General features: G+C 41.2%; 1 protein-coding gene and 1 long non-coding RNA gene across 7 annotated transcripts in view; one reads left to right on the top strand and one right to left on the bottom strand.

Annotated features, from left to right (window-relative positions):
* Positions 1-11,604, bottom strand: part of DCUN1D1 (defective in cullin neddylation 1 domain containing 1) — a 30,640-nt gene extending 19,036 nt beyond the window's left edge. For 4 of the 6 annotated variants that reach the window (XR_004956729.1, XM_036242461.1, XM_036242460.1 and 1 more), the window contains exon 1: positions 11,181-11,292. Coding sequence is in view for 3 of the 6 variants with exons in the window: in XM_036242461.1 (XP_036098354.1) it covers positions 11,181-11,183 (3 nt within the window). In the remaining 3 variants the exon portion in view is untranslated. Of the gene's footprint in view, positions 1-11,180; positions 11,293-11,502 lie in introns of those variants that run through there. The other 2 variants (XM_036242462.1, XM_036242464.1) reach the window with 2 other exon arrangements.
* LOC118616902 lies at positions 10,494-13,081 on the top strand. Its single transcript, XR_004956730.1, has 3 exons — positions 10,494-10,593; positions 11,828-11,990; positions 12,802-13,081. It is a non-coding gene; the product is annotated as an uncharacterized LOC118616902 (long non-coding RNA).
* Positions 13,082-13,318: the final 237 nt, after the last annotated feature.

Here is a 13,318-nt window from a genome sequence, read left to right on the forward strand (position 1 = left end):
TAGGTCAGAGGCAAAGAAAGTGAAACTATCCAGCATTTCTTCTAAAACTGGATCCTAAGAGCATGAAAAAAGACTGTAGAAGGGAAGTACTGCTACTTTCAAAACCCTGACCAAGCACAAAGTTCTAAAAAGGTCTATATCTATACCTATACCTATATCTGCATCTGCATCTGCATCTATATCTATCTATGGGGGGGGGGGTGACATTATCTAGCCAGCCAGAATAGTCAAATGGCCCTAGGTAACAATGAGATTAACAGGTGTTTGTTGCAGTCCTAAAACCGTATAAAAGACATAGTACAATCTTCTCCCAACCTACCGCCCCCCACTTTCCTTGCTATTTTTAGCAAATGTGAGAAAGCAACAGAACAGTATCATACACTTCTCCCGGTGGTATTCAGTAACCAAGATAATTATCAATAAAATTTCATACTTTCATTAAAATCAGAAGCCCTAAAATATGAACAAGTACCATACGTCCTTTCCAACCAAGGTAAATAGGATTCTCCTTTTTTCCCCCTGAAAGAATCACACTTCTTTCCCTTAGTCTGAGCCTAGAATACAACTCTCTCCAAAAAGTCTCTCTACTATCATAACCTCTTCTCACTGGCCTTATGTTGATACTGATTCATTTCTCATCTGACCTGAACCCGAAGTGAAATGAAACGGCAATTAGGCCCTCCACTCTCTCCCACTATCAAGGACCATGTTCTCCCTACTCTCTCACCCAAGCTGGCTTCCAATGGAATATCAGCCTCCCAACTATTATTCTTCTCCTTCACAAGTCCTAATACCATCTCTCTGCAAAAAACTTGGGTTCACCCTGGCCATTGTGGCTCGATTGGTTCAAGTGTCGTTCCCCAGTACCAAAAGGTTACAGGTTCGATTACCACTACGTGGGTTTTGGGTTTGATCCGTGGCCGGGGTGCTTGCGGGAGGCAGCAGATCAATGTTTCTTACATCGATGTCTCTCTGTCCTCTCCCCCCTTCTCTCTATTAAAAAAAAAAATTTAAAAAGAAGAAAACGTGGTTTCTTTCTGAGCTACAGCAAATGAAGGAGGGGGAAAGCATGGGTGTATGGCATACATTAACAGATACACTGTTCTGTGGTATAAGCAACACATCTGAGAATCCCACAATCTTTGATCTGGCCCAAACCAACAGATCACAAACTTCAACCCCAACTGTACAGATGAGAAAACAGACCCAGAAGGTTAAGGAATCTGTTCAAAAATCATCCAGGTTATTATTAGCGGAAATGGGACAAGCACAGAAAGGTCTCGTAAATCTGAGTCTTAGCAATCTCTACATAAACCACACTACTTGCTGTACAGATTTATAAGCCTTTTGAAATTTTCAGGAAAAAAAGACTACCAATGATATATTTCCATCTATCACAAAGTAAAAATAACATTATATAAAACCAAACATGAAAAACATTTATGCCCTGGAATCTGATCTGCCAGCCATACCCTTTTCTGTAAATATGCTATTGTTTAGGATTTCAGATTAAAATCCCAACCTGTTCATTAAATTGGAGAAACTATAAATCCACTAACCTTCTGTTACTTCACTAATAACTACCACCCTGGATACCAGTACAGAAACTCATACCCCATTATACAACACATCTCTTAAATATCTAAGATTCTTGCCCTGGCCGGTTTGGCTCAGCGGTTAGAGCATCGGCCCGGGGACCAGAGAGTCCCAGGTTCAGTTCCCGCTAAGGGCACGTACCTCAGTTGCAGTGGCAACCAGTAGGTCTCTCTCTCACACGATGTTTCTCTCCCTGCCACCCCCTCTATCTGAGGATAAATGCAAAAATGTCCTCAGGTGAGGCGGGAGGGAGGGGAGGGAGGGAGGCGGGGAAGGAAAGAGGAAAGGAAAGAAGAAAGGAAAGGAAAGAGGAAAGGAAAGGAAAGAGGAAAGGAAAGAAGAAAGGAAAGGAAAGGAAATTGGGGGAACAAAGATTTAAAAAAACCATCTTCAAACAGAAACTAATAACATACAAGTGAATTATTTAATTCCATGTCATCTTTTTTGAAAAAAAGGTGTGTGTGTATGTGTATAAAATAATGTGTATGTTAACATGAATATAAACTATTTTAATTGGTTTAAATTTCCAGTATATGGGCAATATAAACTGTCTAATAAAAAGGGCTGTTGCTACCCATTTCCAACACCATCAAAGCTAACAAGTGATACCTGGCAGAGAACTGATAGTATGGGTTCCTGCTAGGTCAAGTATTAACAAGCAATCCTATTCCTGCTAAGTCTGATCAGTACCCTTGCCCTCTTCTTGTACTTGTTTTACTGAGGATTCTGTGGTCTCAAAGGCTATTCTAGATTAAAGCTGGAGTAGATTACACTGACCTGCCCTTTCCCCAAGCCTAGTTAGAAGAGCTGTGACACTCTGACCTCATTCTCCAGGGCCATATGGGGGCACCAGACAACGTGTCTTGAGAGTATAGTATCAAAGGCTTAAATTGTTATCAACTTAAAGAAGAGAAAAAGGGCCCTGGTCAGTTTGGTTCAGCGGATAGAGTATGGGCCTGTGGACCAGAGAGTCCTGGGTTCGGTTCCCGCTAGGGGCACGTACTAAAAAAAAAGAAGAGAAAAAGGGTATCTAGCCAGCAAATAATTGTTATAGGGGATGAGAGGATAGAAAACTGAAGTGGAAGAAAAAGAGATGGATTTTTTTCTATTTCTACTATAAGCCCAGTGGGTAATCTTTCTAAGACCAAAAACATATGACAACTACAATGATTCAGCACTCAGTCGTAGTATATGCCATTTACTTTAAGATCTATTTAAAAGGAACTAGAGTGGTCAATAAATAAAATTAGGTAATACAATATTCAGTACTCAAATGTAAAAACTAGCAATCATCACATTTTCAAGAAAATCCAAAAGTGGTATGTGAAATGTATAAAATACAGGATATATTCTGATTTTTTTTAATAGCAAAAAGAAGGGGAAGGGAGGAAGAAAATGAAGAGAAAGGCAGAGAGGGAGAAAGGAAACAAAGGAGGAAAGAAATGCTATCTCTTGTAATAGAAAGCTAATTACAATTGTATCAAAGATTATCAACATTTGAAGTACTACCATAATATGGACAGGAAGAAGCACTTATTTGCTCTTTTCAAATAAAAAAAAAATGTTGTCAATACATATTATTTAATACTTAAACCAATCACACGCTTGCAAAAACTCACATTTAAAATAATAGATTAAAAAAAAAAATCAGCCCTGGCTGGTTTGGCTCAGCGTCGGCCTGTGGTCCAGAGAGACCTGGGTTTGGTTCCCGCTAAGGGCATGTACCTTGGTTGCAGTTTGTCCCCGGCCCTGGTTGGGTCCTGCGGGTGGCAACCATTCGATGTGTCCCTTTCACATCGATGTTTCTCTCTCCATTCCGCTCTATCTGAACAAAAAACAAAAAAATGTCCTCAGGTGAGGATAAAAAAATAAAATAAAACAAATACTTTGAATGTAGCCAAGAATCATATAAGTGATCAAGTACATTTTACCACTGAATCTACAAAGTCTGTCATGATAAAATAGGGACTGAGAAAGGCTCTATGGTAAAAATAATAATGATCATAAAGTTAAATTCCTCATATAAGTATTTCTCTCAAGAAAAACAATGAACATGGGAAATGATTTTCTAGTTAACTAAGTCCTAACAATTTCAAATGAAATAATTTTAATGGGTAAGTGATATTCTTAAAAGCAAAAAAATTAAGATCCATTTCATTATTTCTATTATTCTAAATTTTCACTTTCTCACCCTTAAGTTTCAAAATCAACCCGAATCCTAGTCTAGAAAGACATCAAAGCCTTTATATTTTTAAAGAATTTTCTGACTCAATTCTAATTATTTCAGGAGTTGATGAATATAGATCACTTAAGGCAATGTTTTCAAAATCAAAACACTGCCCAGACAGTGTTGCTCAGTGGATTGTTGTCATCCCATGGACTGAGAGGTCTGGGTTCGATTCCCAGTCAGGGCACATGCCCAGGTTGCAGGCTTGATCCCCAGTAGGGGTTGTGCAGGAGGCAGTTGATCGATGTCTCTCTCTCACATCGATGTTTCTACCTCTCTTTCCCTTCCTCTCTAAGGAAAATCAATGAAAACATTAAAAAAAAACACACATAAAAATCAAAACACTGTAATGATCACCCATAATTCTCACTAAAAACTCTGTATGTTGATTCTCTGTTTTTCATATGATTAACAGTTTAACTTCATCTAAAACTTAAGAGCTAAGTTAAGTCCAGAAAATCATATTTTTCATATATGATACATAGTATTCAGTAGATAAAGCCATATGTTATGATATCCCAAACCACCTATCTACAAAAAGTCTTCCCATAGATTACAGGTCTGAAGTCAAAAGTGCAGGAAAAATCAATTTAATTTACGAGACAACCTACTTCTAGAGAAGATTTTTACCTAAGAGCAAAGTTCTATAAGAAAGCCTGGCTAAGAATCTAAGGAAAAGCTAGAAATCCTCTTCCCTTCTATCTACAGAGAGAGGCAGTATATGACTAGTGAAGAGTGCAGACTCTCAAGCCAGACAGGCAGGATTTTAATCCTACCTGTGCCTTTAATTGCTGTGTGACTTTGGGAAAATTACTTAATCTCTGATCTCTACATGCTTCAATTTCTTCATCTGTAAACAGGGTGTGAAGGTTACTTTAAATCAGGTTAAACTCTTAGAATTGTACCTAGCACACAGTAAGTACTCTTTGCAAGTCCATGATGCAAAGAATATTCCAGAGAAAAAATTCTGTGTAAATGGTAAAGAAAGAAGAATAACCATAATCAGAAAACTAGCAGCTAACATTTATTTGAGCCCCTACTGTGTGCCAACTATGCAAGGTGGTTTCACTGATTCCATTTTACCAGTGAGGAAACCAAGCTTCAGAGCTCAATTTATCTAAAGATGACAGACTTGTCTAAAACGTAGCAGAGCCTGGTGCCTAACTTCAAGGCCTGGTCTTTCCATTTATTTTATCTACATTGTAAAAGAGAGAAAAAAGGAGCAAAAGTGCAACCCACTGACTAATTATGTGAGCACTGGGGGGAGGAGGTGTAAGTAATATGTCTTCACTTTTTTTATGAAAAAGTGAAGTAATCAGTTGAACTTTCCCTTCAAATGTAAACAATCTGCATTATGTCTAAAATTTCCCCTTAATTAAGCATTCCCTCACAACCTAACTGAAAAGGCTAACTCAGGAAAGGAACTTCCCTTCAGAAGGAGAGGGAGGGTAAAGAGGGAGATAGGTCATTTTGAAGATAAGTAATTCAACAGAAAGAAAAATGTTTGTAGTCCTGTTAACCTGTTTGTTTTTGTTTTTGTTTTTAAATGACTGTAATGTATAGCTTTAAATGTACAGAGGCAGCAAATTAGGGGCCAATGAAAGTCAGGGTTTCCTTTTCCAATGAGAAGACTTGAAGCCCAGAGGAAAATACAAATATATGTACAGGTTATGGCCAGAAAATATAAGCAAATGTGCACAATTTCAACTATTTAGCAAAACAAAACCCCTCTCTATTCTTTTAAATGATAATCTGCAGTTTAGAATCATTACTTATGGTTAGGCCTGTGGCTCTTATCGTTCATCTGTAAATTTCCTGCACTCTGAATGACAGTTAAAATGAACTCTTAAGAGGTGCTATACTACTATTACATCAAGTCAAATATGGAATATTATACTATATACAATTATTATACCCAATGATGTTTTATATAATGGCAAGTCACTTGAAAAAAAATATTTCAGTATGTATACTTGTAAGATGCAAACTAGTTTTGTATGTTTATTTATTTATTTATTTATTTTTATCCTCACCCGAGGACATTTTTCCATTTTTTGTTCAGACAGAGTAGGAGGGAGGGAGAGGAAGAGAGAGAGAAACATCAACGTGAAAGGGACACATCAAATGGCCGCTACTCACACGACCAACCAGGGCCGGGGATGAACCGCAACCGAGGTACGTGCCCTTAGCGGGAACCGAACCTGGGTCTCTCTCTGGACCGCAGGCTGACGCTCTAACCCCTGAGCCAAATTGGTCAGGGCAGTTTTGTATGTTTTTAAATGATTTTTCTCACAGATTTAAAAAAAAATTATTCAGTTAATGGAAATTTAAAGGATTTTTCTCTTCTCCACCCACAGAATTATTATTCAAAAGATGACGCCCACTGTAAATAAAATATTTTGATTTTGGTTTAGAGAAAATTCTTTTGACTATTAAAAAGTTATTTTTGCTAATTCCTGATTATCTATGATAATAGGATAGAAATTACCTCCTTAAAATACTTGTGTTAGCTATCATATTTCAATTAATTCTCCCAAACTTACTGCTTCAACTTCTAACAAGCAGTCAAGATAGCTAATTTAAATTTGCTTTTCCTCTCAATACACCTCTTTTCTTAAAAAAAAAAGATTACTAACAAAAAATAAAGAAATGAGATTTTAAGTTCCATAAAGAACTTATGACCAGCACTCAACAGTCATACAAATAAAGAGAATAAATGATCCTTGAAAAATAAAATCTCCTAATTCTAAGATTTAGTAATTACTCAAATCCGAAATCCAGAAACATTAGAATTCTATGAATAATAAGCACTTTAAACGTTTATTGAAATGAAAAATGTAACAAAGGAATGGGCCGTGTCAACTTATCTCTGTTGCTGAACACTATGTTCAGAGTTGAGGGATTCAAAAGTGTAATGCAAGAGTGCTTTTCTAAATTTCTTCACGTTCTCTAGAAAAGAACTGTTTAAAAGTAAATCTCTCATATTTTTACAATGAAAACAAGCAGCCCCAATCATTGATTAGGTACTAATTATATAAATAGGTTCGACATAGTGATAAAAGATGCTTTAGTGGCATTTTTTTCCCTTCTGTTTTTGTTTTCTCTTAGGTAGGGAGTATACACCTAACGTGACTAGGCAAACTAGATAGTCAGCAGGTTATTCAAGAGCTTGTTTGTGTCCACAAAGCAACTGAATCCTATTTGGAACTATTTCTCTTCATCAAATGACATGGCTAACACTATCACAACTTGAACACATACTGAAACTTAAAAGAGGGCTTTCTCACAGATTTTCATTATGCTGGACCCAATCTATGAGGCCAAACTCAAAACAGCCACTTGATTCAAATGAGATGAGCTGTTTTAAAAATTAAAAAGAAAACCACTACCACAAGTTCATTTTACATTCAACATTTTTATTGTATGTATCAAAAGAGCTTTACTTTTTCAATTACTTAAATGTTTAAATCAGATAACTTGATTATATATGGAAACAACTATTTAATATAAGAAACCAGGGTGAAACTAATAAAAAATTCCTCACCTATATTCAAAATGTGCTTGCTGAGTTTTTGTTGTTTTGTTTTTAAGGAGGGGTCAAGTGTGTAACCAGAGACCAAGCTTTTAATCCCTACTCTGCCACATACTAGTTCTTTACCCTAGTCATATCATTTAGACCATATGTTCTCAATAAATGCTACTATCCTCCTTTCTCCCTAATTGGCCCAGTTTTCTGCATGTAGCCATTAAACTATATAAAAACTACTAAAACATATTCAAAAGCAATCTATGAGATTTGCTGTGCTATTTTAACTAGGTAAACTCGACAAACAACTAGTTTTTATTGAACATTGGACAGTCATCTTAAATTCCAAACACACAGAAAACTATATTATGGGTTATGTCTCTAAAAACTGCTTTAAAAATAATAATTATAATATTGCAATAAGACACTTTTGGACAGCAGACATAAGGTCCATCACACCACTCAGAATCCTTCAGTGGCTTCCCATTTCTCTTGGAATAAAAACCCAATGTCCTTTCAAAGCCCCATCTCCACTCCCCACCACTCAGACCTCATCTGCTCCAATGTCCAACATGTCCCCGCTCTCACATACAAACTGCCCCAGCAACACTGGTCTCAATGTTCCTCAAATCTCTCCCCACCATATTTCTGCGTGACTTACTTACTCCATCTTCTAGTCTGCTCAAAATTCACCTTGCCACTGGTGAAGACACCATTTTGCAACCCCACTTCCATTGTGCCCCAGACTCCCAATTCCCCTCCTTAACAGGACTAAACAGAGCCTGACATATTAGATATTTAATAATTATTAAAATGAATTAAGGCACTCCTTTAATTTACACACACACAAAAATGTGAAACAAGTTCTTAAGAGACAATCTTGAACAGACCTCCATTCATTCAGACTTATACACTCTGGTATTTGTTCAAAATACAATCTTAAACTTCAAAGTCCACACATTTTTTTAATCTTTTTTTTTTTAAATCCTCACCCGAGGAGATATATATATATAATATATATATTTTCTATTTATCATCAGATAGAGTGGGGGTGGTGGAGGGAGAGACACATCGGTTGGTTGCCTCCAGCACAACCCCAATCAGGGCCGGGGATGAACTGCAACCGAGGTACATGCCCTTGACCAAAATCGAATCCAAGACTCATCAGTCCACAGGCCGACGCTCTAACCACTGAGCCAAACCAGCCAGGGCCAAAGTCCACACATTTTAAAAAACAGTAATTAACATCATTAGTCATTCATTAATTTGAATTTTGTCATTTAAAATATTCATTAATAATACTTGGGTTTTCATGTTTTAAATAAGTAATGTATTTTATTTTCAAATCCAAGTTTCAACCATTTCTCCAGATTTCAGAGTCAGAAGACTGCATGCATCACAAATACTGGTGGAAACAGTAAATCAGGAGAAAACAGTTTCAGTTCTGCAACAAACAATTTTGCAACCTTGAACCTCAAAACCTCCTTGATCCTCAATTTCTTCTTCTATAAAGGGGAAGAGGAGTAAATAAGATGATCTCTGGAGCCATTTCAGGTCTAAAAATTCTATAATGTAAATAAAAATCTAGTGGTTTCACAGTCTACACACTTCCCACACCTCCAATAAAAATCATTATAACAAAATTTTTATAGCTGAATAGAACTTTAGAAATCATCAAATCCAATCCTGTCATCTTACAAAAGAAAACTCAGAAATTTTGAACACTTTTAAAAAGATTTTCAGGAGTAACAAAATTTCTATTGTCTACTTTTAAAATTACTTTTAAAGTTTTCTGAACTTTTTCTTCTTATACAAAATATTTCACATCATTTAAGCTTGCCCCGGAATTGACAACACGTATTCTAACAATGGACTGCACTACACACACCAAAAAGAAAACCCTAACATTAGTCCAAAAATTGTATCAAGAAACAGTTATAAGAAATTTATAATAAAAAATTTCTTAACCAGAAAATTCTTATGGCCTAACTTCTACTAGGGCCCACAGTAATTTAGGTTCTAGAGCATACCAAGACAATTCTAGTGACATGATCTGAGTTCAGTCACAGAAAGTGCTTTAAATTAGTAATATCTTATCACTACTGGTATAATTAGATGAGTTATGGCTAAGTTCCAAAACTAGCTATTTAATATTAACAAAAGGATAGAAGCTTACAAGCTCCAATCCAATACTCTCATATGAACTACATGAAGCCTGAATTCCTGAACAGGTGATGAGCATTATCAAGACCTTGGATTCCACAGGATGCTGATTGGGAGATTATTAAGAACAGAACACATTTCAGTGCTCTCTCTCAGTGTTTACCAGGGAATTACATCTCATTACTTTACACTTACTATTCATCTACATGCCAAGAATCTGGAAATTTTAAGAGTAATGTCAATGACAGTCATAATACTTAAGAAATTAGAAACTCTATAGATGTCCCAGTGGACCTTTGAACACTGTAGTACCAACCCCAACACTGACCTGTACTTTATGGCAGTTTTCTTACAAACGGTGAACTTTTGTGGAATTTTTCATAGAATATAAATCTTGACTATATGGAAAACTAAACCACATACCTATGTATTACACCACAATTTTGCCAAGTTGGAGGGTGAGGCTAGATAACTGTCATTCAGCAGAAATAAGACCAACTAAAAACAAAAGACACTGGGGCATTCCTTTAACAGACACACACGCATACACCCTCCTCAAAGAAGCCTTTATGTTGCCCATGAACCAACGGACAACAATATCATTTTTACTGTCTATTCATACAGTAACCTGCATGGAATTCAACTCATGCTCAGACTATAATGCCAAATATCGTTTCTGAAAAACAAAAAGAGTCCAACAGAGTCAGGTACGTAACTACCAATATGTCAACATAACTTGACCACCACTTAAAACATTTTTTTTTCCAAATAAAAAGAGAAGAGGGGAACAACCTGACAAACTGTTTTTTAAAAATCACAAATGGTCGTTTTAACTGGCGTAATAAAGCAATTACTCCTCCCACCCCAAGCATATAAAATATCTGCTCAAAAGGCAGCAAGTCTGTTTCTCCTCATTTTATGAAATTAGAACAGGTTGCACTTCCGTACTGCCCCCCCCCCCCGCCCTTGCGTCCTCGTCCCCCAAGCTCAGCGGTCTCTCGTGTTCTCCGTGGAGAAGTAAATAAAATCTCCACCAACTGGCCAGTGAAACTCATTTCGAAAGCATGGGACGCTGCGAGAGGTGATGGAGAAAGGAAAGGGCTGATACCCCGCCCCGGTCAAAACTGCCTGGAGACTTCAGGGGTGCTGGAGCCGGGAGCGGAGGGGAGAGGAGCTCCGAGAAAGTCTTTCCTTATCCCCGGCGGGGCGGAGGGAGAAGCCCCGGCTCCCGGGCGGGGGGAGGCTCCTCACCCGGAACCCCGGACCCGGTCCCCGGCCAGACACAATGGAGCCGGCGAGGGGACCGGGCAGGAGGGGGCCGTTGTCCCCTCCCCTCCCCCCGCCCCAACGCCTCCCGGCCCCGCGCCCGGCCCCGGCGAGGGGTACCGGAGGCCGCTCCCCGCGCCCCAAACTCCTCGGGGCTCCCGACTAGGCCCGGCTGCGCTCCGCTCCGCCTCCTCGGCTCTCGCGTAGCGGCAGCGCCGGGCGGGAAGGGGCAAAGGAGGAAGGGAGAGGCGGGAAGGAGAGCCCCGCCGGGGAGCGGGACGGAGGCCGCGGGCCGAGGCTCGGGGCGGCGGGGTCGCCGCGGGGCGGGGGACGGCCGGGGCGGGGGTGCGCGGCGGCGCCGGCCCCGGGCGGGCGGGCGGGCGGTCGGCCGCAGTGCCTCACCATGTTGGTGTCCTCCAGGCCTCTCCCCTCCTCCTCCGGCTCCGCAGCGAATGGACGGCGGCGGCGGCGGCGGCTCCTCTCACGGGCTCGCCGGGCTCCCGCTCATGCGCAGTACGGGGCGGCCCCGGCGCGGCCCGAGGAGGCAGCCCCGGGCCTGGGAGAGGCGGAGGGATGGGGGCGGGTGGCGGGAGCCCCGCGCGGGGGTTCCCCGGGGCGCGGGGTCCTCCCGGGCGGGGGGGCAGGGGCGACGCACGCCCTCCGCGCGCCGGCATCCCCCCCGCGCCGGGCGGCCTCCGCCGGGAGGGGAGCGGTGGACACCCACCTCCGCTTCCTTCGCGCTCCTTCCGCCGTCGGACCGCCCGGCCGTGTCTACACCGGCTCGAGGGGCACGAGCGGTGGCCAGTAACTTGAGCAGCAAGGGGCGCCTGGAAGGGATAGGACTGAGGCGCTGGATCCATCCCAAACCACCGCATCAATACAAAAAAACAAAAAAGGGATTTAAGAAAAGAGTGAAAGCACCACCCCCACGCTTTCTTCCACCCTCCAACCCCAGTTCCAGTATCTGGGCTGCATCAGGTCCTCCATGTGCAAGTGAGGGGACCTCAGTCTAGCCATGTGGGAGCTGTCGTGCCCTTTATATTGCACAGGCTCTTGCAGACACGTGGCCACAGCGAGACCAGCAGCACAGCGCCAGGTTTCCAGGCGAGGAGGACTGGGCATCCAAGACCCCAAGCATTGAGCTGGTGGCCGAAGGTGCAGTGTCAGCGCAGCTGTTTGCTCTAAATTTCCAATCAGGCCAACCTTCCTAGGGTAGGTTTTGGGAAGTAGCGAACATATATTTCACTGACGGTTGACGGATGTCAGGGCAGGTGGACAGTCCAGGCTTGACCTATTCTTGGTTCTAATTCTGGTGAGGATGAGGGTACCGGGATTCTGAGCTAAGGGTCAAGTGGACAGGTATGCTGCAGGCCTTGCAAAAGACTCTTTGGAGTGGTCCCTGCCCTTAAGAAATGGACTGTGCAACTGGAGACATGAGACACTTTTCACACACGGAGGGAGGGAGGTAATAAGAGATAATAGCCTGGAGGTTTGGGTCAGTGGTTGAGCATCCACCCATGCACCAAGAGGTCCTGGGTCAGGGTACATCCCCAGGTTGTGGGCCAAATCCCCAGCGGGGGGCATGCAGCAGACAGCCAATCGATGTTCTCTCTCATGGATGTTTCTGTCTTTCCCTCCCTCTCCTTTCCTCTCTCAAATCAATAAAGAAAAAAAATTTTTTTTTAAAGAGACAATAAAGCACACATCAGGAAATCACCACTAAGAATCAGCCAAAAGTTAATATGTTTCAGAACAGAATCAACCTGAGTGGAGGTGTTATCAACTTCACCTCTAACATACCCCCCCCCCATACTGGCATAAGCTACAAGATGAACATTATAACTTGACAACTTTGAAGTTCTTATCAAAGCAACAGAACTTTGGCAACTCTGGGGGGCCTCCTAAAGCCCCCTGGAGCCAGCCATATATTTACCAAGACAGATCCCTGGCCAACACAGACATTCATCTATTCTTTCCACCAATCTTTAGTGGGCACATACTAATATGCCATGCTCCTTGCTAGGCTCTGTGAGGATGGACCAGATCTGCCTCATGCAGCAAGACTGAAGCCAGACCATATCCATGGATGTTCTCCAGTTTACCTAGCCTTTGATCTGAAGCAGCAACTATACCTAGGGTCTCAATGAAGAAGATTCACTGTATCTCTTTCTCTACACTGTTATAGATTTTCTTAAGCTTTTGCCTAATTGCCAACTCCAGTGGACAGTTCTTAATTCTGTTTGACCCCTCTCCTGCATTTGAACACTTCAAATTTTCTCTCCACCATTTTCCATGGTCCACTTTCTTCCACATTTCCTCCTTCCCCTGTGACTACCCTCCTTTGCTGACTCAGCTCTCATTGGCTGTTAAATGTTGGGTTTTCCAGAACCATCCCTGAATCTCTTCTTGTAAACAACTTGTGTCGTGCTCTCATTCACATTCCCACAATATCAACTACTACCTTTATCTTGAGGAGTCCTAAATTTTGACTTCTAGCTCCCGAGAGGCAGGCCTCAACATTAATTTTGGTCATTCCAGAG

Source organism: Molossus molossus, unplaced genomic scaffold, assembly GCF_014108415.1.
Source record: "Molossus molossus isolate mMolMol1 unplaced genomic scaffold, mMolMol1.p scaffold_m16_p_5, whole genome shotgun sequence".
NCBI classification, from domain to species: Eukaryota; Metazoa; Chordata; class Mammalia; order Chiroptera; family Molossidae; genus Molossus; species Molossus molossus.